We start from the raw sequence: 26,820 nt of genomic DNA, 5'->3' as shown, positions 1-26,820 counted from the left end.
TCGTTTCAAATTCTATCAAGCAGATGGACATGTATGGGTATGGAAACAACCTCAAGAATCCATGGACCCTGCATGTCAGCAGGGGACTGTTCAAGCTCTGTAATGGTGTGGGAAGTGTGCAGTTGTAGTGATATGGGATCCCTTATATGTCTAGATACGACTCTGACAGGTGACACATATGTAAGGATCCTGTCTGATCGCTGTATCCATTCATGTCCATTGCATTGCGCATTCCAATGGACTTGGGCAATTCCAGGAGGACAATGTGACATCCCACACATCCAGAAAGTTGCTACAAAGTGGCTCCAGGAACACTCTTCTGAGTTCAAACAGCTCCACTGGCCACCAAACTCCCCAGACATGGATATTATTGAGTATATCTGGGATGCCTTGCAACATACTGTTCATACTCTTATGGATTTATAGACAATCCTGCTGGATTCATGCTGTCCATTCCCTCCAGCACTACTTCAGACATTAGTCAAGTCCATGCCACATCATGTTGCGCCACTTCTGTGTACTCGCGGAGACCCTACACGATATTAGGCAGGTATACCAGTTTCTTTGGCTCTTCAGTGTATCTTTCATCATATGTATCTGATGAGACAGGAAGTAACAATCCTACAGAGATTTTGTAACTTCTTTCATAATTGTGAGATATAAAAAGTATTATTAATGCTTTCTGTTCAGCATGTGTTACTTAAGTAACTGAAATACTTTCTGATTATATTTTGCAGCCAATTTGTGGAAGCTTGTTTTGGACCATTCTCTGCACAGCTTGCTAAAGTTGGACCCTATCTTGCTTTAGAGAAAGAAGTCCAGGATTTAATCACTGCATTACATGAAAAGCTGGAAAGGCGGCGAAGGGATCTGCAAACTGGCCTCAGTGTAGGAATGCGCAGTAAAATAAAACTTACAACAGTAGATCTCAAGGTAAAGCTGTAGGCTACAGTTATAAATGAATCACTCTAAAATAGGTAGATATCTTCTGCACCATTTTCTGGAAAGCATTGAAGCCCTCAAACCTCACTCTTTATTGATAGTTTCAAGTTACACGAATCTGTTATTTGATTTAATTACTTAATAATTGTAAATGTAAAATAAAATTAAATTTTAGGAGCAGGAATAATCTTTTATCCATTTCCACACTGAAGCCAAAGAAAAGCTGCAAGCACTGAAGAATTACACACAAATCTTGTTTTTCTTGTTGAACTGCTAACAGAGTAAAAAAAAAATCCCTAGTTGTTTGGAGTTTCAGTGGTCATGTTATTTGTTGCTATGTCTGTACAATGTTCACCACTGTAAGCAGTAGTAAAAATTGTTTTTAAAATTCCAATAGATTTTTCTTCAGCATACTCTCAGTTAAAGGTGTTCTTGTAGAACATAATTACCTCTGCTGGAAATTATAGTTAGCATTATACATTTTTGTTCTGGACATAAAATCAACCTCAGTATAAGAAATTATGATTGTTATTTGATAAAATCCTTTTAAAAAGGTTTGAAAATTTATGCCCACAAACACAATTGCTAGCAAAGGATTATTTTAAAAAGTCCACCTTATGCAATACATAATTACTTCTTTGTAGTCACTCCATATGTGTTTTGTAATTTTATGTTCTAGCTTTACCAGGTAACTTGTTGATTGTGTCAGATATAAGTAATAGCTTTCATTGTTAGTTGCTTCCATTTACAGAGTAAATAGGTGTATTTCTTTAAGCTTCACATTATTTTCTCATTTCATCTTCATAGCTACATGTACATCTGCGTTTACATACATACTCCGCAAGCCACCATAGGTGGAGTGTAGCTTGTACCACTACTAGGCGTTTCCTTTCCTGCTCCACTCTCAAATGGAATGAGGGAAAATTGCTATCTATAGGCCTCCATTGTTGTTGTTGTTGTCATCATCGTCTTCAGTCCAAAGACTGGTTTGATACAGCTCTCCGTCCTACTCTATTCTGTGCAAGCTTCTTCATCTCCAAGTAATAACCACAGCTTACATCCTTCTGAATCTCCTTTCTCTTTTCATCTCTTGGTTTCCTTCTGCAATTTTTACCCCCAATACTTCCCTCCCATACTAAATTGGTGATTGCTTGATGTCTCAAAATGTGTCCTACCAACTGATTCCTTCTTCTAGTCAGGTAGTGCCATAAATTTCTTTTCATCCCAGCTCAACTCAGTTTCTCCTCATTAACTGCGTGATTTACCCATGTAATCCTCAGCATTTTTCTGCAGCATCATGTTTCAAAAGCTCCTTCTCTTCTTGTCTAAACTGTCTAAACCGTTTGTCCATGTTTCACTCACATACATGGCTTCACTCCATACAAATACTTTCAGAAAATACTTCCTAACACTTAAGTCCATATTCAGTGTCAACCAATTTCTCTTCTTCAGAAATGTTTTTCTTGCCATTGCCAGTCTGCATTTTATATCCTCTTTGCTTCAACCATCATCAGTTATTTTGCTGCCCAAGTAGCAAACATCATCTACTAATTTAAGTGTCTCATTTCCTAATCTAATTTCCTCAGCATCAACTGATTTAATTCGACTACATTCCATTATCTTTATTTCGCTTTTGTTGATGTCTGTCTTATATCAGGGTGTCTACGCCCCAGGACAACTGATAATTCCAGGAAAAACCAGGGAATTTTTTTCATCCGGGAAAAACCTGGGAATTTGTTAAAATTATGGGAATTTTTCATTGTTTCAGTTTTCAGTTACATTTTTGTAATTTTGATTATTAAGAACTGATACTCTAATCAAGGAGTTTACTGTATCCTGTTATTGCAGAATAATACTGCAGCAATAAAACATAAACGAGAGGAAAGAACCACAATAAAATGTAAGTTGCTAAGAAAATGCGCCATTTACGACAACAAAATACAGTTCATACACCAGCATCTGCGAGCAACAGAATGTGTCAAAGGCTTAAAGAACGAAGACTATGCAGTACTTCATAACAACAAACTGCTTCCAATGAGTGTGACATCGTAACTACAGTAGAGTCTTGATTATCCAGTCTTTGGCTATCCAACCTTCTGTGTTATCCAACCCTTTCATTGTGCCGGCCGTGCGCCAGCTGACAACAGTTCAGTGGCTAATGTGTTGTTTGTTGATACTCAGTTCATTGTCGCCATCTGCTACTCCTCACTACTCAATGCTAACTTAGATATGTAGTGGAGTGAACATGTTGCACTTTGTTTATTGTAAAAATTTGTGGTGATGACTTCAAAACAGAAAAAGGTGGTCGTTTCAGTGGAAGAAAAACTTAAAGCTTTAAAAAGAATAGACAATGGTGAAACTTTATTAAAAGTGGCACAAGATTATATCATCGGGAAAACAACAGTTGGAGACTGGAAAAGGAACCGCAATGAAATTGAGAAGTGGTATTCTCAGCGAGCAACCTTGGCTGTTTTGGAAGATCGGAAAACCATGAAAAAATGTGATTATGAAAAAGTAAGTGAAACTTTGTTGCTATGGTTTACTGAACATAGAGATAAAGGTGTATCCATGTCGGGACCTATTTTGCAGAAAAAAGCCTTAAAGTTTTGTAACGAACTAAACGAAAGTGAACCTGATTTCACAGCTAGTCTAGGCTGGCTCGATAGATGGAAGAAAAGATACAGAATTCAGCAACTTAATGTCTGTGGTGAGAAGCCTTCAGCAAATTTTGAAGCTGTTCAATTGTTTAGGAATAAACTTCACTAGGTATTGGACAAGGAAAACTTAACAGGCGATCAAATTTTTAACTGCCACGAGACTGGTCTCAATTACAAAATGTTACCAGAAGAAACATGAGCATTGAAGGCCGAAAAGGCAGCACCAGGCTACAAACATAGTAAAGAAAGAGTGACAATTCTTGCATGCAGTAACACCACAGCCAAATTTGAAAATGAAACTGTCTATGAAAGGTAAGCAAAAAAAACTGAGAGCATTTAAAAATGTATCTAAAAATGCTTTACCGGTGAAATATTACAACCAAAAAAATGCTTGGATGATCTCAGACATTTTTATAGAATGTTTTTTTAATGAGTTCGTGCCACAAACTGTAAAGTTTTTGAAAGCCAACAACTTGCCTCACAAAGCACTGTTGCTTCTAGACAATGCCACTTGTCATCCTAATGAAGATGAACTTCAAGATCAAGATATAAAGGCCATGTTTTTGCCTCCAAATGACACATCCTTATGGACCAAGGGACCTTAGAGACAGTGAAGAGAAACTACCGCAGAAACTAGCTTTCCTCTTTAATTAATGCTATGGACAAGGGAGAAGACATGCTAGAGCAGTTGCACCGTATTAATTTGAAAGACGTAGCTTATGACATGGCCCAGTCTCGGGAGAGTGTTGGAGCAAATACAACTGCAAAATCCTGGAAAATTTTGCTACAGGAAAATTCTCCAGATGATGAAAATCTACAGCAACAGACTGAACCAGAAAACACTACCCCGCTTTCATCGTTATGAAAAGTTCTGGGATGTGCTGATGCCACAGAAGATGACATAAATGAATGGATTGTCCAAGATGAAGAATTTGAAGTGACAGATGAAGAAATAGTCAACATGGTAAACAAGAAGGAAGAAGACGAAGAAGCGGATGTTGTGGAGGAAAGTGCGCCCAAGATTTCTCACAGCGAAGGACACAAGGCCTTAGAAATTGCTTTAAAGTCTGTAGAGCAACTGGAGGAAACATCATCTACCGAGATTTTACTTGTTAAGAGACTACATGATTTAGTGGCAAAAAAAAAAGCAGGCAAACAAAAGACAATTACTAACTTCTGCACACAGTAAATATCTATTCAGTCTAATTTGATTTGTATTGTACTAAATGTTTAACTCATTTAGCCTACTTTAATTTTTGTGTTTTTTTTTTTTTTTTTTATTATTTTCCGTGTCATCTGACCTGCCCGCTTATCCAACCTTGCCATGGCCAGTTTAGGTTGGAGACTCTACTGTATTTACTTTAGGTTCGTTTGAGCGGTTGCCAGAGGGCCCATGCGCATGAGCAGTTGAGTCGCGTATCTTGCTACTTGAAGTGGGCTGTTAGTTGTATCAGTAGTAGCAACAAGCTGCCAGATGCTACACGGAAAAATTTTTCTTATGCACCCAATCTTCTCCACGTGACCCATGTTTACGTATTGTGATTTGCTGTTTTTCCTTGTTTAGAGCTTTCATGACAAATGAAAATAAAATGGATATCTGTGGCCGGGAGTTATCAAACGAATTAAAGTACATTCACATAACTACAGAAGGCTAAAATATGTTATTAGTCACAGTTTTCTGATTTTATTGCATTTCATTTCCATGTTTCGGGCAGTCTTTCAGAACAATGAAGTTATTTTTGTCGGTTTGCTAAAGAAATTTGACCTTTACTAATTTTTTCCGCAGAGGCTGTCAGTTTTTTTGGCTAGTTTCAACTGTTTGCTGTATTTCAAGTACATGTTTTCATCCTCTGGCACACATGGCATTATGCCATAATAAAGAACCAAACATGAGATAATACAGTGCTGATACAACAAGAAAATTTGCATCCTGAAAACTGCACTGAATAACTTAAAATCAGGTTGGGGCTTCGATTTGTCTAAAACAACCAACACACTCACTCATGTACTTAATAGTGGCCTGAATAAATGGAGTGCTGTGCATCCGGTAATTCAGAAGTTAGTCTTCGCATACTGCTGTGTACATAGGGTCAGAGGAGTCCAAAACAAACAAAAGTTGGGTGGTCTGTAATGTCGTGATTGTTTTGCACTTTTCTGAAATCTTATTAAACGAAAAATTGTAAGTAAAAGTGAATAAATTCATTTTGCTGTTTTACTTACCTTTGTTTACCTTTTTTCTTCAAACTTGATTTTTTCTGAGAAAGGGAATGTAAGAAAACAAACACATTCATTTTTCTCTCAATTTTCTATGGAATTTATTTTATGTACATGCAAATAACTGTAATTACGCGAATTTACTGTAGTGATTTACCTCTGTTTACATTTTTTTATTTTCTCGTAATTTTATACGAATTTCATAGTAAAATTTCTATTTTTTGTAATCTTTATATGGAAAAAAGTGAGCAAGAAATTAAAATTTGGAATAGTAAAAGGAAATTGTAGGTACTTGCTAACTTTCTTAATGAATCTCTATGAATCTCAACATACGAATTAGCATTTTAAGGTGAATTACACATTTTAGTGTAGTTTACTTAATTCCGATGGTCTTGGAGTATTCTGTAATCCTCTGTTTCTGTAAGATTTGTTAAAGCTGTATACATACAAATATATGGGCTTCTTGCGTTATCATAGCTGGTGCTCTCTGGCAACTGCTGAAATGCAGCTATTTCTAACAGGTTGCTGGAAAATATTGCGAATGGTGGTTTGAAAAGAGTTGCTTTCAAAGTGAATTTCCTTTTACGCAAGATGAATTATGTTATGTGTGTGAATGTGCAAGCAACGTCTTGAATCACACAGCGTTTGACTCTCATTTAAAACTTAATACTTTGAGGACCAGCCACTTACAAGAACTTCGGGCCCAGAAGACCAGACATTTCTGTCTTTATTTAAAATTTTACTGGAACATTTGTGTGATGTATCTTAGTAACACACACACACACAAAATTGTATTTGAAAGCTTAGCTTTTCCTGTAGCTATACTATGAATATTAATTTGTTTGTTCACGCTACTTAACAGTGGTATTGCTATTGGCTGACTACCTCATGTGTCCTATGCTCTGAATATCTGCTGTCATCGGCTGGTGAGATCTTTATTTATTTTATTTACTTATTTGAGATACATATTCCATAGCTCCAGTATGGCGTGATTATGCATGGATGTGGAACAAGTCAAAGCAGATACAGTATAGATATCATACAATACAATACATAGTGGTATATTACCATAGTAGATGAATGATTCAAAACTGGTACAATACAATAATATAATAGAGATAATAAACAATACAATACAAAAATACAAAAGTGAGAAAAAACAATACAGATATAATGACAAAGAAAATAAACTGAATTGCTACTCAAATTATTTATCTCTGCTGAAGAATTCATCTGAAGAGTAGAAACATTTTTCCAGTAGGAATTCCTTTTAGCTTTTCTTTGAATAGGGTTTTACTTTCTGTCAGACACTTACTCGGGAGTGCGTTAAAGATTTTTGTACTTGCGTACTTTACCCCTTTTTGTACCAGAGACAGATTTTTTCCATTCACAGTGGTTATCACCTTACCATCTTGCGTTATAATGATGGTATGCCTCATTTGTTTCATATTCAGAGGAATTGAGAAGTGTGAAAGCCATGAGTGAGAGGAGATATTGTGAGGTACTGGTTAATATACCTAACTGTTTAAAAAGGTTGCGACATGGGGATCTTAGAGGAACACTACACATAATTTGGACTACTTTTTTCTGGCTTACAAAAATTTTTTTTGAAAGTGGTGAGTTGCCCCAAAAGATTATTCCATAGCACATCACTGAATGAAAGCAGCCAAAATATGCAGACTTTGATACATTGATGTCTCCAATTTTGGAGATTATTCAGATGGCAAATGTTGCTGAGGTAAGCTTTTTTAGTGCTTCCTGTATGCGGAATTCCAAGTTGAGCTGGTTATCTATGCGAACGCCTAGGAAATTTGTGCACTGAATGGTCTTTAACTCTTGGCTCGTGTGTGCAATTTCAATCCCTTCTGTGCTTATGTAACTGGATTGGAACTGCATGTAATTTGTTTTACTGACGTTTATTGCTAGAGAATTTGCTGTGAACCAGTTCATAGCATTTGCAAGTGCTTGGTTGGCATTTAACTCTACATCAGTGAAGATTTTGCTGGCTGTCACTATACTTGTGTCATCTGCAAGCATTGTGATATTGCTAACACTGTTGGAGGACAGGGGTAGGTCATTAATGTATATAATAAATAGGAGGGGACCAAGGGCTGACCCTTGTGGAACTCCATGATGTACTGTTACCCAGTTAGATTCTACCTCTCCTTCTTGTAGATTGTTAACACCTAATACTATTTTTTGTTGTCTGACTTCTATATATTACCTGAGTCAGTTCCCATTTGTCCACGGATTCTGTATTGGGCTGCTTTTCCTAAAAGTATTCTGTGATCGACGCAGTCGAAAGCCTTAGTCAGGTCACAGAATAAACCAACAGGTAATTTTTTCTTGTCAAGGCATTCTAAAATGTTATTTGTAAGTGCGTAAATTGCTTCAGTTGTAGATATACCTGATCTGAAACCAAATTGTTGTTTACTAATTAGTGCAAATTTTTCAAGGTGATTGACAATCCTGACATATATTAATTTTTCAAAGACTTTAGAAAATGCTGTTACAAGAGAGATAGGATGATAGTTGGAAACATTTGTGGAATCACCTTTTTTGTAGAGGGGCTTCACAGTAACTTACTTCATTCTGTCGTGGAAGACACCTTGATTTAGAGAGGCATTGAATATATGAGCTAGAACTTTAGAGTTGATTACAGCTGGTTTTTAGCAGTTTGCTGGAAATATTGTCTACACCCTATGAATTTTTACTTTTTAGAGAAACTATGGTTTTTCTTACTTCTTGCACAGTTATGGGGGCCATATCTATCATGTATGTAGAGTTACGGAAAAGTTCTTTCATAGATTTTATTGCCTTTTCTGAAGAGCCATTGCATGCTGTTTTCTTGGCAACAGTTAAAAAGTGCTCATTAAATATTTTAGCTACAATATCTTGATTTTGAACTAGCTTACCTTCATTGTTAAGAGCAATATTTTGAGTCTTGTTGGGGTAATTTGCACCAGTCTCATTTCATGTCACTTTCCATATAGTTTTGATTTTATTAGTGTAGTTAATTTTTGAGCACAGTTACATACTTTTTGATTTCTGAATGACTTTGTTCAATATTTTACAGCATTTTTTATAGGTATTTAAAAGTTTAGGGTCACCTGTTTTTTTTTTTTTTGAGGCAATGCACAACTGTCTCTTTCTTTTGCATGAAATCCTAATTCCAGTGGTAACCCAAGGCTTGTTGGTGGATTTTTTAGTATGGGTTTTATATATTCTTTTTAGGAAAGTACTTTCAAATATTAGAACCACTTCATTACTGAAAAGGTTGTATTTGGAATTGGCATTTTCTGCTTTATATACTGGACCCCAGTCTACGTTTTGGAGATGCAATTTAAACATCTCAGTAGTTTTGTCGGTAGATTTCCCAGTAATTTTCCAGTTGGGACCACTATTAATGTCACAAATACTTGAATTGCTAATGGTGAGTCTTTGTCCATCATGGTCAGAGAGACCATTCAGGACTTGCCTAAGAGCTATGTCATCAATCTTGGTTATGTTAATAAATATATTATCAATTAATGATTTTGTTCATGAAGTTATTCACGTGGGAAAATGTACAACAGAAGCAAGATTATATGAGGACATCAAGTTCTCAAGGTCTATTCTGTTTCTGGAGTTCGTTAGGAAATTTGCATTGAAGTCTCCAACAACTATGTCATCTCTACTGAGTGTAAATATGTGTAATAAGAACGCATCTAACTGTTTAAAAAAAAATGTTAAATTTTCCTGAAGGTGTCCTGTATGAAGCTACTACTGCTATATAAGAATTATTTAAAGCCAGCTCTATGGCACATACTTCAAACTGTTGAGCTATAGAAAAATTCTGCACATTAATTACACTACATGTGATGCTGTTTCTGACATATATCGCTACTCCACCTTTTTCTATGAATTTTCTACAGTAAGATGTTGCTAAGCAGTAATTATCTATAGCAAGTTTTTCAATATCTGATATAACATGGTGCTCACTAAAGCACAGAACATGGGCACAATCTATACCTTGTGGCTCCTGGATATTAATTAAGAGTTCATTAATCTTGTTGCTCAGGCTACATATGTTTTGATGGTAAATAGTCAGATTTTGATTTCCAGAACCACTTACACATTTATCCCTAAACAAGAAATATCAGTTGACAGAGTGAGTTTGGTATTTTTCACTATCCATTTATTCAAGTTGGTCTGTTTCCATGTACTGGGAGGCTGGGAAGAATCAGCTTTACCTGCTTTTTTAAGCAGCCATTTGTCCAATGTCGTCTGTCTGTACTCATTACATTCCCGCAGTCTTCTTGTGTTGTGGAGCACTCATTCTTTGAATGTGTGTGTTTTGAGTATACATTGTTCCTAGCATTTACGACAATTTCACAAATAATGGATGCTAAGTGACATTTTCCGTGCTGATTGAGGTGGAGGCCTTGAGTGGTGTAAAGTTCTCTACTAAAATTTTGCACATTAACCATTTGTACATTTGCATAACCATTGCAAATTTCTGCATATTGACTGTTTGTATATGCTACTGCCCTGTTAAGACACGAGAATTGAGGCAAGTCATACCTGTGTGGAATATCGAGAACAATGACATTTGAGTCATCTAGATGGTTTAGAGCAGATTTTAAGGCATTAACAGCATGCAGACCATCGTTCTGTGCAACATCATTGCATCACTACAAATTAGAATGAAGTCTTCCTTCATTGTGTTTCGAGAAATATTGTTTACAGTTGAAAGCACTATGTCAAAATGAGCGCCAGGTTTAATAAAACCTGAAGCATTTACTTTACTGTTTACACTTCTTATTTTGTGTGCAATGCCTCTAAGGTGACTATCACCCATTAAATATACATTTATTCTTCTTGCTGCATTTGTTGTGTCAGTTAAATTAATTGTCATCTTGAATGTTGAATTTACCTCGCTTCTCTTTACGAGTGATGGTTTTGGCTGGCGAGGTTCCACATTTTGCTTAATAACAGGCTTTTCTTTCAGATGGTGCACAATTTGATCTTTTGTAGATAGGCCTACCGTTTTTTGGAACATGGCAGGAGAATTTGTTACTAAAGATGACGGAATGTTCATGCTATGGTTAGCCTTACCGGTACACCCAGAATGTGTTGGAATACTTGAAATGGTGATGGAATCTTTGGTCACTGTGTACACTTTATCTCTGTCATATTCACTTATGCCCTGATTGGCAGTTTTTAGTTTTCTATGATCATTTTCAAGACAATTGTGTCTATCACCTATCACTTTGTTTTCTGCCAAGGATCTGTGCACAATTTCTTGCAACAAATTAATAGTTTCACCTAGTTTTGCTTTGTCAGGATGGACTTCACATGTTACACACTTACATTTTGAGCTGGATGATTTTTCACTGCAGATTTTTTGCGTGGCACTAGACTTGAAACTTTGCGAAGCACTTTTGTTGATCATCTTCATGCCATTGATGCCAGATAACATTTGAAAATTCGAAATAATTGGAGGCACAAATTCACTAAACTTCTCAGTCACTGCTGCCATCACATGACATGAGCTGTGATTGGCTCAAAACGCATCAAAATCTCTGTTTCAATGCTTCAGAAACTAACATGCTGCGTTTGGTGGGATTTGACTTAATACTTTGTAATATAAAGATATCCAGCATATAGTAATACGAAAATATGCAGCGTACATGTTGCTGCACATCAAAGATCTTTCCAAAACGCTTTTTTTTTGGGGGGGGGGGGGGGGGGGATTTTCTAAAGTGCCAGGAAGTTCTACGCCAGTGTATAAAACCTTAACCATTGAAAGGATTGATAAGTTTTCCAGTTTCAAGGGAAAATATACTGTCACTTAACACAGTAAAAGTATATGTTATCCCAGGAAAAGTGTATTTTTAACTGGGAAATCAGGGAATTTTTTTTTCCTTGTCCACATATACATCCTGTATATTCTCCTTTCAAGACATCATCCCTTATATTCAACTCCTGTTCCAAGCCTTTTGCTGTCTCTGACAGAATTACGATGTCGTCGGCAAACATCAAAGTTTTTAATTCTTCTCCCTCAACTTTAATTACTACTCCAAATTTCTTTTGGTTTCCTTCACAACTTGTTCAGTGTACAGACTGAAGAACACAGGGAATAGACGACAATTCTATCTTACTCTATTCTCAACCCTTGCTCACTTTCATGTCTGTACAAGTTGTAAATAACCTTTCACTCCTTGTATTTTACTCCTGGCAGCTTCAGAATTTAAAAGAGAGTATTCCAGTCACCATCAACAGAAGCTTTCCTAGGTCTATAGATGCTGTGAATGTAGGTTTGCCTTTCCTTAACCTATTTTCTAAGATAACTCATAGGATCAGTATTGACTCGCATGTTCCTACATTTTTCCAGAATCCAAACTGATCTTCTCCAAGGTCAGTTTCTATAATTTTTTTCCCTTTTTCTGTGAAGAATTTGTGTTAGTATTTTGCAGTGATGACTTACTAGACTGATAGTTCGGTAATATTCACACCTGTCAGCACCTGCTTTCTTTAGAATCGGAATTGTTACATTCGTCATGAAGTCGTAGGGTATTTTGCTTGGCTCATACATCTTGCACACCAAAAATTAACAAAGAAATTCCATGTAACAGCAGCTCTATGAAAAGAAACTTCAATGAAAAAAACAATTAACTGTATTTAGAAATACATTAAGAGAGGTTGAATGGCTTTATGGCAGCTGTATTTCAAGTAGTAGTAACTTTGACAAATTTTTAAGCAGTTTTCTTGGTGTGTTTAATGAAACTTTTCCACTTGGAACCATATGTAACAAAATCACTGGAAAAGTTAAATGGATAACTCTGGGTATAAAAATTTCTAGTGCTAGGAAGAGTCAACTACATAATGAACTGAAATATAATAAAAACAGGTATTTTACCGAATATGTTAGACATTATAAAGCTACCTTCAAAAAGTTGTGAAAGCAGCCAAACAAATGGCAAACAATAAGTTCATTTCACAACATAAAAGTAAAACAAAGGCAGTGTGGTCTCTTGACAAATCAGAGTTAGGTGTTGGAATTAATAGAAATGAAATATCTAGGATTAAAGTAAATGATAGCCTTATTGTAAACTCAGCTCAAATATCGAATCAAAGTAAACCCCTTTCGACTCCAGCAAGGAGCTGAGTATCTCACAGATTTTTAAAAAAAGTCTCAATAAAGCATGTGGAAAATATTATATTATCATCAAAAAATAAAAACTCAGCTGGGTGCAATGGGATACCGACTAAAGTGATTGAAGCAGTGTATCACATAATAGCACCTCCACTAACTAAAATAATTGATCAATCTTTTGAACAGCGATGCTTTCCTGATGCGTTGAAGTATGCCAAAGTCAGACCTCTGTTCAAGAAAGGGTCAAGAGAAGACATGGAAAACAATTGTCTTATTTTTATTCTTCAATGTTGTTGAAAGTAGCTGCAAACCAGATACAAAATTTTATTGTAAAAAATGACATTATTATAAATAATCAATTTGGATTCCAACCAGGAAAAAACACCCTAGTTGCAGTAAATAACTTTATTGAAAAGACATGCAAAGCACTGGACTAGAGGAGTTGCTGGCATTTTCTGTGATCTTAATAAAGCTTTCGACTCTGTAAACCATGCCTTGCTTATCTACAAATTAGATAAATGGGATTAAGGGCAATACTCTCAAATGGCTTACATCGTACCTGCAGAACAGGAAACAAAGGGTAACTATCACTTCAAATGTGGTGAATTATTTTTCGAAGTGGAGACAAGGTGTGTCTCAAGGCTCCATTTTGGGGTCAATCTTGTTCCTATCCTGTGTGAATGACTTGTCCACAAATATCAATTCCCCATCAGTTCCGTTTGCAGGCGATATTTCTGTTTTAATTGAAGATGGTGATGCAGAAAAAATCCCAAGCTTCGTTGTGAACACACTGGTTACCCTAGGAAACTGGTTCCAGTTAAATGGATTGAAACTGAACATTGCAAAAACTCATATGGTACATTTCCAAACCAAATGCTCAAAATGTGCAGAGCTTAAAATACAATGTAGTAATCAACTTGTGGAAGAAGCTGACACTGTCAAATTCCTAGGACTAAATGTGGACAAGAACTTGAACTGGAACACACATATTGACTCCTTATCAAATAAACTAAGCAGTTTTGCATTTGCAATGCAGATACTTGGGAACTATACCAAAATGAGTACAATGAGTACACAAAAAATAGCATACCATGGTTATTTTGAATGTGTCGTTAGGTATGGTATAATTTTCTGGGGAAGTTCAAGTAGAATATGTCGTATACTGAAACACCAGAAAAAAATTGTCAGATACTTGTGTACCACACAGAAAACAGAATCTTGTTGCTAATTATTTTGACAACTGCAAATCCTAACTGTATCCTCCATATACATTTATGAATTATTATCTTCCTACACAGCAGGCAAAAATTATTTGAGGAAAATCATTTTAGCTACACATACAACACAAGAAATAAAAATAATTTTATGCTACCCACTCACAAATTTAAATTATATGAACGGGCTCCACAGTATGTGGGGATGACAATATGTAACAAATTAATGGGCAAAAATATATTTAATATTAAGCCAGAGATCCTAAAAATAAGGCTACATCATATTCCGGGGGGAGAAATGCTACTTTTTGATAGAAGAATTTTTAGGGGATGACATGATAATTTGAGCTAGGGTAATTTAGTGTTAGATCTTGAGATACTGTTTTTATTATTGTTATTATTATTATTATCTATGCCTTTTGTGTATATAGGACAGAATTGTATTATTATTATTATCATTATGCTGTATGTAAACATCAGCTTTCTATGTTTATGGTAAATTTTACCAAACTTTTGAAGTGTCTCCTGTACCTGAATCAAGTGATTTTGATTATATATGTTATGAAACTAATAAACCACAATTCACGATTAGCTAGTTCTCCCAAGGATCTCAGCAGTTCTGATGGAATGTCATCTGCCCCCAGGGCCTTAGTCTTTCTGTGCTCTGTCACATACTTCTTTCAGTGTCATACCTCCCATTTCATCTTCATCTATGTCCTCTTCCATTTCTATAATATTGCCTCGAAGTTCATCTCCCTTGTATAGGCCCTTTAAATACTCCTTCCACGGATATATACAGCAAATGTAAAGCAGACCCTCATCACCAGAAGACAAGAGCATGGCAGAAGCTGACATCTCCTTCACTGCTTTTCAGTTGTCAATAATAGTGAGCAAGGTGAGGTGGCTACAGCTTTTCACGGGGCATGTGATTCATATAAGAGAAAGGCCATTTCAGAGTGAGCTAAATTACGACAGTACAACATAGTGAGTAATTAATTTTGTGTTTGTGTGGGTGGGTGGCTGGATGGATGCACACACACACACACACACACACACACACACACACACACACACACACACACCACACGTGGTAACAAATACCTCCAAATGATAAGAATGTTGGAACAAAGAGTAGCCAAGAAATTTGGAAGATAATCTGCAAGATAAACAGTCCAACTATCTGGTATGGACGACACAGATTATGAGAAAGGGAGTAATTGTACCCAGAAAATGAAAGAGTAATTGAGACAATTAGAAAAAGAAGACTAAAATTTTATAGGCAGCTGATTGGGATGGATTAGAAGATACTGAGAATACAGATGTTTAAGATACTTACAATAGTCCAAAAACTTATAATAAAGGATTCAGGGATGTGAGAAAGGATCCTGAATATGCTGGTTTAAATTGAGGAACATCTCAGTACAGACAAAGTGTAATGTCAGCTTTAAAGGTTTTCACAATGAACAGAGGACAGACAGAGCAAAGATGACAGGCTGGCAGAGGAAGAATGTGAAGACTTTTGGCTGTAAAGAAGGCTTCCAGTAATGTGTAACTGTTGTTTAATGTAGTCTTTAATGGCCATTACCAAATATGAAAATAAAAATAAAAATAAAAATAAAAATGACCCTACTCACGAATATCCTCATCGACCTGCTACTCTAGAGTATAAGACTTGTCTTGATGGCCTCAGTTCTGTCAGCTGCAATACTTTACTCTTATTCCACTTGATATTATGTAGTTAAACATCCAGTTGCAGCAGTTGATATGTGTTTGAGAGGTTATGGTGTCTATGTGGACTATACTAAAAGCCATTATGTTTCTGTGTCCATAACATTTTAATTAAACAGAGCTTCATGTAGGAAGGAGCAGAGGTAGAACTAGTACACTCAGTATAATAGCTTAAAAAATTATCTGCATATTAAAATACCAGAGGGTGTCACGATTGTCACTTGGTAATGCATAACATGAGAGGTGCAGACATTCTCTATAACATGAAGATCAAATTGTTTTTCAAACTGCCAAAGTATAGAAAAAGCTTAAAGGGAGCTACTTTTAAATGTGTTTGAAGGAGTATTTACGAATCATTCCCTATAGAAGTTAGTTTGATTTGTAATTTAGTTTTCTAGAATTTTTCTAGAAACATATCATCTGAGAATGACTTGATAATAAGTCAAAACCTGTAATGATACCACTTGCATAACCTGTGGTAGAAGTTTGCAATAATAATAATAGTAATGCTGATAATCAAAGATTAGAAGATGGCCACCACATTTTCCTAAAGGGGTATGCCCATCTTTGTATGATTGTTTATTAGTTTTTATTTATAGCTAATAATACGTATTGTATTTTTGTATTGATCCCAGAAAATTATGACACGAATTGTAAGATGTGGCCATAATCAAAAAAAAATCTTGCATTTGACTGTGGACAGTAAGTAAATGAATAAATATGTGGGTATGCTTAAATGTTGAAACACACTATCTGAATTCCCTCAGGCCACAACTTTTAGAATTCCTGTATGCTTTCACTCAGGACACTGTACCAGTGTTACAGGAGCACAGACGGTAGAGTAAGGAACTGAAAAACACTCGGCAATAAGAACTCCATTTCTTCATCTGTACACCTTCCACCAATGTTCTGTGTAAGTCGACTGACTGAAGCTGTAGCAAGCAACTGTTCACAATATCTACTTGCTAAATGTGAAGAGTTCGATCGAGCAGTCAGCCCGTGCTGAGTCGTGAAAAAATGGGTTCGCATCAGGTGCATTTCTTCATCAGGTGATTCCAAAATATTTCTGTCTGCTGATGATTCTAGTGTGGTAGTGAAGGATGTCAATCAAGACATAGGCAGTGTATCAAATACTGCAGTTCGAGACATAAGTCTGTGGCTTTTAGAAAATAAATTGATTCTAAATCACAATAAGACTCAGTTTTTACAGTTTCTATCACACAATTCAACTTATACTGACATGTCGATTATACTGAAAGGACGTACAATTAGTGACTCGGAAAAAATCAGATTTTTAGGTATATGGATAGATGATAAACTGTTATGGAAAGCCTGTGTTTGGGATCCAGTTCAAAAACTGAATGCTGCTATATTTACCATTAGAACAGTATTTTCAGTAAGTGGGGTCCAACAAAAATTAATCTACTTTGCCCATTTGCATTTGCTTATACTGCATTATATTCTGGATTAGCTTTTCCCATTCACAGAGGTATTTTTGGTTCAGAAGTGGGCAGTTCGAGCAATAAGTGGTGTAAGTTCATGAACATCTTCTCGACCCCTGGTCGGGAGACTGGGAATTCTGACATTGGTCTCCCAATATTTGTTTTCTTTAATGTTATTTGTTGTTAAAAATATGAGCTTTTTCCCAAGAATTAGCAGCTTTCACTCAGTTAATATAAGACAGAAATCCAATCTGCTTTTGGGTAACACCTCCTTGAGTCTTGTGCAGAAAGTGGGATGCAAAATGGAACTTAAAAGGGATGAGGAGAAACAGGATACACTTTAAGTGGTCGATCTCCTCAGTTCTGACTTACTCTACCACTAGCACGACTCTCAGTTCAGCAATTTCCCCCTTCACAAGCACAGTTGATGTTCTCTGAGGGGAAGGGAGATGTTTCGTGTACCATGTAAGACATTTGGTGCAAACATGTAAAAAATACTGACAATCATTCGTGTGCACTCCTTTATTAAATGCAAAGAAACAGAAGGATATTATCTCTGAACAATTCATGATTATGGTATCGAAATTTCTCGGACCCCGATCTCTCAGGTTTGCTCAGCACTGCTGATTGACAGTGTTCTTCCGGTGGTGCAGTGGAGTTTTCAATTCCATTTTGTGCACAACATTTTGATGATCATTCCAGTTATCATATTCAGGTGCCTGTAGCTGTGCTGGTTTATGTTGCCATGGCAAAAATGCAATTAAAGATGATAATAAGTGTAAAGTGTGTGCTAAGAAGGTGATAAAAGGAGTTCAGTGCACAGAATGTTGACGCTGTTCCACAAGAAATGCTCAAAAGTGTGTGTAGAATTTGTAACGAATGACTTTACTGGGAAATGGTGCACTTGGATTGCGGAAATACGAAGAACGAGAAATAGTAAATGCTGTCAGGGACAAAAATGAAATAATAAAAGTGCTTCAGAGTGATATCAATGCTTTAAACAATAGGTACATTCCTCTCAGTGACAAATACAATGACTTAGAATTGAAACTATGTGGAAAAGAATCCCATCCGAGTGACGTCCACACTTCGAGTTAGGATAAATGGCACTGAGCAAAAAACATTGTCTCCTCGAGTATGGTGGAGGAGAAAATCAAAAGTGTCAGCAAAATAGCTGTGACCAATAAATTCACTGCACTGGATTTTGAAGATTGTTAGGAAAAACTGTGTGAAAAAAATACTGTTCGGCACTCGCTTTCTAGTGAATACGAGACGTCTGATGTGAAAGTGCAGCAGTGTCTGCAGAAACATGAGGTGAAATTATTTGGGGATGGCCACATACGAAACATTTCTAATCTAATGTTGATGTAGGCTGGGAACAGTCTAAGTATTTACAGTGAAGTAAAACCATGAGGCAAATTTCGACACAGTTACTGCTGGTATAAACAGTGAAAGCTCCGAACTCACAAAAAAGAACTGTGTAGTGCTGATCGGAGATGCAGACGAGGTAAACAAAAACAATGCCAACTAATTCATCAAGAAACTGATCTTAGTAATATAATATTTACACTTTGCTAATGTTATTGTAGCCACTCTACCACTCATGTGTGACCTGACTGATTGGTCATGTGTTAGTACAGAAATAAGGCAAACTTACAATAAACTGAGATATTTTTGTGCTAAATTTATTTTTGTGCTAAATTTACAAACATAAAATTATTAGATATTAGTGGCTATGAAAGGAACAGTTTCACTGGACGTGGTATGCACCTGAATCAGTGTGTCAAAAAGAGAAACTACTAAAACGGACCAAATCTTACAGGGTTTGGTCCAAAAATAACGACAAGCTTCCTGAAGAGGAAATTAAAACACACAAAAGTAAAACACAAGATCTTAATGGCTCAGAGAGGGAAAAAAAAAGATGTCAAGTAGGCCCACGTACCATGCTGCAAGTCAATATTTGCAGCATTAGTAACAAGCTGTTAGAGTTAGAACATTGTTGAAAAAAAAAAAAATAAAATAAATAAATAAATAAAAAGTGATGTAATGCGTGTCTCAGAACACTGGCTTGCAGAATATCAAGTAGATTTGTTTATACCTAATGAGTAAATTCTGGCAGCTATAATGTGTAGAAATGAGGGAAGAAATGGAGGGGCCGCAATATTTATCAGACAATGTATAAAATTCTCTAAAATACATGTAAGTTCATACTCATCAGGATTAAACAGTGAATTTACCTGTATAAGACTGATATACCAAAATATTGTAATTGTTAGTGTGTATAGATCTCTAAACAGTGATGTTATCTTATTTTTCAAGAAATTTGAACAGATGATGAGGAACATCTTAAAACTCAAAACAAATGTAGCAATATGTGGTGATTTCAACACTGACTTGCTAGACACATAGGAACTCAACACAAAAACATTCTTAAACCTACTCAGATCACTAAATCTGTGCACCGAGCGAGGTGGCGCAGTGGTTAGCACACTGGACTCGCATTCGGGAGGACGACGGTTCAATCCCGTCTCCGGCCATCCTGATTTAGGTTTTCCGTGATTTCCCTAAATCGTTTCAGGTGAATGCCGAGATGGTTCCTTTGAAAGGGCACGGCCGATTTCCTTCCCAATCCTTCCCCAACCCGAGCTTGCGCTCCGTCTCTAATGACCTCGTTGTCGACGGGACGTTAAATACCAACCACCACCACCACCACTAAATCTGTATTATGCTAACAACAGCCAGACACATGGAAAAGCCTGTTTGGACAATATTACAGTTAATTTTTCAAGAGACTTACATAGTGTAAGCATTGCTGAAGAATGTTTTGCAGATCATGATCCTCTACTCCTAAAATACCAGTATACACAGTCGGATCAGAATTATAAGGTTGCAAATAAGAAGCCAAGGATGACATGCGTTAGAGGTCAGAAAGAGGAATATGATACATTATTCACAGACTCCCTCAGAAAAGTAAACTGGTACTTTGTTTATGAATATGACGCAGATCAATCAACTGTCAAAACTCTATTTAATAATTTCTTTAAGATATATGTTGACTTATGGTACTCTTGCTCACCAATGAAAAGAAACAGTACTAAACCAAATAGAAAAGGTAAAAAGCGTAAACGGTACACTGATGACTCTGCTAGTATCCCGGAAAAGGTGCTTTCATTGTACAAAACATATAAAGACAATGGCAAATGTGGGGCAGAACAAAATGATACGTATTATGAAGACTACCTAAAATGTAAAACTCATTACAAAAACAACCTTAAACTTGCCAAACAAGCTGCTTATGAAAATTACGTTGAAGGAGCCCCGAACAAATGCAAGGCTGCTTGGGATATTATAAAACAAGAACACTCTTCCACCCAAACACGAGATGTTATACTCAAGCCAGAAGAGCTCAATAAATATTTTACAACTACAGTAAATGAATTAAAATCAAAAATTAAACAGTCAGACATACCAGCAATTGATATACTTACTGATCAGCTACCTAAAGGTCACGAATTTCACTGGGACCATGTCACACCCACAGATATAATGAATATTGTTAGAAAATTTTCAAACTCGAAAGACATGGACTACTACTGGCTATCTAACTACTCAATAAAAAGGACAGTACACCTCATTTGCAATCCACTTGCTTTTATTATGAATAAATGCCTAGAAGTTGGAAGAGTTTTCCCTGATCAGCTCAAAATTTCCAAAATTCTACCTATATACAAAAATGGTGGAAAACACCTCCCTGAAAACTATAGGCCAGTGTCTATTGTACCAATCTTTTCCAAAATATTTGAAGCCATTTTCCACAGACAGCTAAGCAACTTTTTTGAAAAGTATGACCTTCTCTGTAATAGACAGCACAGTTTTCGACAAGGGAAAAATGCCACCTCTGCAGTCCTTGAAATAGTTAATCAGACATTAACTGCATTTGAAAATAAACGAACAGTCTCACTTGAACTTTGTGATCTGAGTAAGGCATTTGATTGCATCCCCTTTGACATCCTACTAGCCAAACTAAAGTGTTATGGTAAAAGTAATACAGAGTTAGAAATGATCAACTCTTATCTAAATAACAGGAGACAACTTGTGTCAATTCAAAATAGACAATGTTCTATGAATAGTGCCACTCTGGTGTACCTCAGGGCTCTGTCCTTGGTCCTTTCTTCTTAATTGCTGCAATTAATGATTTACCATCATATGTTGGGCCTGAGTCAGTTATCTACTATGCGAATGATACAGTCTTAATCAGCACAGATCGAGATTTATCAAAGGCACACCAGAAATCACAGGATACTCTCTCCTTAACACTAAACTGGTTCTTGGCTAACAAACTTCTATGTAATCCAGAGAAAACTCAGCATCTGCAGTTGCGACTGGCTAAAGAGGTAAATGGAAATGTCGTGTGGCTAGGGCCTATACACATCGATTCCAAACTTAACTGATAACCCTATATCAACCAGTTCTGCAAAAAGTTACCAAGGGTGTGTCCTATCTCATCTGGAAACTGTCTGACCTGGTGAGTAACAAATATGTCAGAACAGCTTACTTTGGACTTTTTCACTCTCATATATCTTATGGGCTGCTACTATGGGGCCACTCATGTCATGTCAGTGATGTACTACTGATGCAGAAAAAGATGCTATGAATAATGTGCAAGGTTGGTCCAAGGGAACACTGCCATCCCTTATTCATCAAAATGAAAAAATGACAGTGATAAATCTTTATATTTATGCATCACTGATATGTGCTGAAAAGAACAGAACAAAATTTTAATGCCAGAGAGAACATACACTTTCACGACACCAGAAACAAAGAGAGTATTGACATTCCTAGACATAGGCTGACAAAAATAGGCAACTCTCACAAAGTGAACAGTTTAAAGTTATTTAACAAATCACTACATACTCAATACACCTTTCAATAATTTTAAAAGTAAACTGCACAAATGGTCAATAGACAATCCATACTATAGTCTTACAAAATTCTTTGATACTTGTAACATAGATATTGAGTTTTAAGTCTCTGGCAGCAATACTGTACAATTGATTAATGTTGCATAAATAATTTGTACTTGTAATGTAAACACTAACTAATATAGTAACTTCTTATGTATCTTGAGATCATTATAAAGCATATTTCACTGCATATGGTCAATGGCAAATAAAGAATCTGAATCTGAACTCACAGCACCTGAAGGAGATGACTGACTCAGTCATCGAAATATTTTGCATGAAATGGAAATGACTTGTCTGAACACACCATTAATTCTTGGACTTTATTTTTTTCTGGCAACATTTTTTAATAATTGTATTTTCAATGTATATTCCAGATCGCTATCCAGCAAGCAGCTCTCATGTTAGAAAGGTTTTATCCGAGCCACGTCCTGCGGCGGATACCTAACACTGAAGAGGAGTTCTGGGAAGGGCGAGGTCTTACAGCGGGTGACTGGGCCGGCTTAGCCGGCTGTATGTATACAGATATCTTCAGTCTCGACTTTCTGACACCACTCGACGATTCGGACACTAAGTTTCGCTTAGAGGTTGGTTCGAACACGGTAGTGGGTGTGAAGTAGTTTTGGCAATGTATAATTTTCACAATTGTATATTTAATTTAAAAAAGTTAATAAAAGTTTGGAAACAAGTGGAACTTCAATTCACAGAAAGAAGTGAACAAGCTTTTTATGTATTGTACACTCGTACTAAGTAACTTGCTGAACACAAGATTCACTAAGAGAAGCTGTTCAACAATAACTTTTAAAATATAATTTATAAACTTAAAGATTTGCCTCCAAGAACAAACTAAAGAAAGTTGCAGATTGAAAACCTTCAACATCAGACACAACCAAAAGGTGGAAATGTTAACTTTTGACACTATTAGTCTCTGACTTCACTGAATAGTCTTATTTCCTTCAGCCTTTACCTCTATTTCAGTAGATGAAGGTATTTGGTTCTCTGAGAATTATTCTTTGTTTTCGTGCATTGCAAGAAGAACTTTTTTCCATCTTTGGTTGAAGCTATATTTAATGAATGGTAAATTAAAGTTTTGGGAAATATATGATATGAGGTATTCATAGATGTGTTACCTTTTGTATTGAATCTTTGTATAATTTCAGTGAAGTAATTAATGACTGTGATGTGGTTATTGAAGAAACAGTGCCCTGTATTAACAAAACTAAGGGAATAACCAGCATGACTTCATTAGAAAATGATTTAGGAATTTAGATTTTCATATAAAGTGTGGAATACCAACACTGTGATCATATTTAGAGAAACAATGATGAAGAGATATTATATTCTGACCACTCTAAATGAAAAGCCAGTCTGTCATTGATGTTCCACTTTACTACTCTATCTAGCGATGACCCCTTCTGTTAAACTTCTTCTTTCCCACTGGTTTGTCTTCTGCAGCATTCACCCCCTGCCTGTTAGTTCAGTATTTGTCACACTACCTTTTCAATTACACGCAGTTAAATCTTGATGTTGTCTCCCCTGCCAACATGAGCTTCTCATGATTTGTCTTTTGCATTAATGTTGCCATTTTTTCTGTTGGGTTTTGTCCTCTAACTGATATATGCCCTTTTCAGCATTTTAATTTGCAGCTTCTACTTTTTTTCTATTTTTATTCCTCCTATTTCATTTTTGACTCTCATCACACTTCTAACTATATTCTGCCTTTATAACAACAAAAACAATTAATTTTTAACAAAATAATTTAATTTTATAGATAAAAAAATCTACTCACCAAGCAGTGGGAAAACACACACATAAAAGAAGGTTTCAATTAGGCAAGCTTCCATAGGCAGTGGCTCCTTCTTCAGGCAGAAGGGTGGAAGGGGAAGGAGGAGGGGTGAAGGAAAAGGTCTGGAGAGGTCTAGGAGAGTGATAGATTTTGGGAAAGTCACCCAGAACTGTGGGTCAGGGGAGACTTATCTCACAGGATGAGAAGGAAAGACTGATTGTTGAGGATTATCCAGTTAAATTATATTCTGCATTTAATTTTATTAAAATTCTCAATGGCATTACAACTTGAATAATCTGCTCTCAGTGCTGCCTATGTTTCTATGAGTTTTTATGTGTGTGTGTACATACATCAATATAAGGAAAAGACAGATTGTTACTCACTGTAAAGATGACACATTGAGTTGCAGATAGACACAACAAAAAGACACTTACACATAAGTTTTTGGCCAAAACTTTCATCAGAAAACGAGACACACACACACATTTATTCACACAAGCAAGCACATCTTATGCACACATGACTGCCATCTCTGGCAGCTCAGAATGGTACACTGGATATCGTGGTCAAGTATGTGTGAGGTGTGCTTGCTTGCATGAATGAATGTGTGTGGCTGGCCGCTGTGGCCGAGCGGTTCTAGGTGCTTCAGTCCGGAACTGTGCTGCTGCTACAGTCACAGGTTTGAATCATGCCTCTGGCATGGATGTGTGTGATGTCCTTAGGTTAGTTAGGCGGACTGATAACCTCAGATGTTAAGTCCCATAGTGCTTAGAGCCATTTGAACCATTTTTGAATGTTTGTGTGTTTTTCCTTTTCTGATGAAGACTTTGGCTGAAAGCTAATGTGTAAGTGTCTTCTCGTTGCACCTGTCTGCAACTCAATGTGCCATCTTTGTGGTGGTAGCAGTCAATCTTTTCCTTATATTGTTGATATTTCAACCTGGAGTGTCTGTTGTTAAATACATACACAGTACACTGATGATATGATTTTGTCTAGGCATTTCTTGCAGTAGTTACTGATTTGCATTTTTCTTTCATTAGGCCCACCAGTCAGTAGACTTGTCACGCTACACAGACATGATAAGATGTGTAGAACTAGGTACAGGAGCACCTGATCTATTAGGACCAGTTTACGCACCACGTGGAAATATCCAGGTACACTCTCCATACCTGGAAGTGTCTGCCTTCAATCCTCGCAGCAGGACATCGGTCACTGGCCGCAAGCAAGAAAAGCGAACAGGGTAAGCTTCTTTCTGAGCATTTGAAATAAGCTGAGAAAAGCAAAAATTGACAAGTCTTTCACTTACTTTTATTGTTACTTTGATTTTTATTCTCTAGTGAAAGGTTGAATCTTACCACCAGTAGCTGAAATTCCAGTTCAGTTGATACACACATAGTGAAATACCTAATCCTAGGTTTTGGGCCACCCATGAACCATGGACCTTGCTGTTGGTGGGAAGGCTTGTGTGCCTCAATGATACAGATAGCCTTACCGTAGGTGCAACCTCTATGGAGGGGTATCTGTTGAGAGGCCAGACAAACGTGTGGTTCCTGAAGAGGGGCAGCAGGCTTTTCAGTAGTTGCAGGAGCAACAGTCTGGATGATTGACTGAGCTGGCCTTCTAACACTAACCAAAACGGCCTTGCTGTGCTGGTACTGCGAATGGCTGAAAGCAAGGGGAAACTACAGCCGTAATTTTTCCCAAGGGCATGCAGCTTTACTGTATGATTAAATGATGGTGGCGTCCTCTTGGGTAAAATATTCCGGAGGTAAAATAGATCCCCATTCGGATCTTCGGGTGGTGACTACTTAAGAGGACGTCATTATCGGGAGAAAGAAAACTGGCGTTCTACGGATCGGAGCATGGAATGTCAGATCACTTAATCGGGCAGGTGGGTTAGAAAATTTAAAAAGGGAAATGGATAGGGTAAAGTTAGATATAGTGGGAATTAGTGAAGTTCAGTGGCAGGAGAAACAAGACTTTTGGTCAGGTTAATACAAGGTTATAAATACAAAATCAAATAGGGGTAATGCAGGAGTAGGTTTAATAATGAATAAAAAAATAGGAGTGCGGGTTAGCTACTACAAACAGCATAGTGAACGCATTACTGTGCCCAAGATAGACACGAATCCCACACCTACTACAGTAGTACAAGATTATATGCCAACTGGCTGTGCAGATGATGAAAAAATTGATGAAATGTATCATGAGATAATAGAAATTATTCAGGTAGTGAAGGGAGACGAAAATTTAATAGTCATGGGTGACTGGAATTAGATAGTAGGAAAAGGGAGAGAAGGACACATAGTAGGTGAATATGGACTAGGGCTAAGAAATGAGAGGAAGCCGCCTGGTAGAATTTTGCACAGAGCATAACTTAATCATAGTTAACACTTGGCTCAAGAATCATGAAAGAAGGTTGTATACATGGAAGAACCCTGGAGATACTAGAAGCTTCCAGGTAAATTATATAATGGTAAGACAGAGATTTAGGAACCAGGTTTTAAATTGGAAAACATTTCCAGGGGCAGATGTGGACTCTGACCACAATCTATTGATCATGAACTGTAGATTAAAACTGAAGAAACTCCAGAAAGGCGGGAATTTAAGGAGCTGGGACCTGGATAAACTGACTAAACCAGAGGTTTTACAGAGTTTCATGGAGAGCATAAGGGAACAACTGACAGGAATGGGGGAAAGAAATACAGTAGAAGAAGAATGGGTAGAACAGAATGAGA

The 26,820-nt window shown here is 36.7% G+C and overlaps 1 protein-coding gene across 2 annotated transcripts in view; it reads left to right on the top strand.

The window, feature by feature from the left end:
• LOC126456757 (uncharacterized) overlaps positions 1–26,820 on the top strand; it is a 783,002-nt gene that overhangs the window by 716,163 nt on the left and 40,019 nt on the right. For both annotated transcript variants that reach the window (XM_050092505.1, XM_050092504.1), the window contains 3 exons: positions 738–933; positions 22,674–22,883; positions 25,123–25,322. In XM_050092505.1, the coding sequence (XP_049948462.1) occupies positions 738–933; positions 22,674–22,883; positions 25,123–25,322 (606 nt within the window). The remainder of the gene's footprint in view (positions 1–737; positions 934–22,673; positions 22,884–25,122; positions 25,323–26,820) is intronic.

This window comes from Schistocerca serialis, chromosome 2 (assembly GCF_023864345.2).
Source record: "Schistocerca serialis cubense isolate TAMUIC-IGC-003099 chromosome 2, iqSchSeri2.2, whole genome shotgun sequence".
In the NCBI taxonomy this organism is placed as follows: domain Eukaryota; kingdom Metazoa; phylum Arthropoda; class Insecta; order Orthoptera; family Acrididae; genus Schistocerca; species Schistocerca serialis.
The sequence above is the reverse complement of the archived record's forward strand: the minus strand, read 5'-3'. Positions and strand labels throughout refer to the sequence as shown.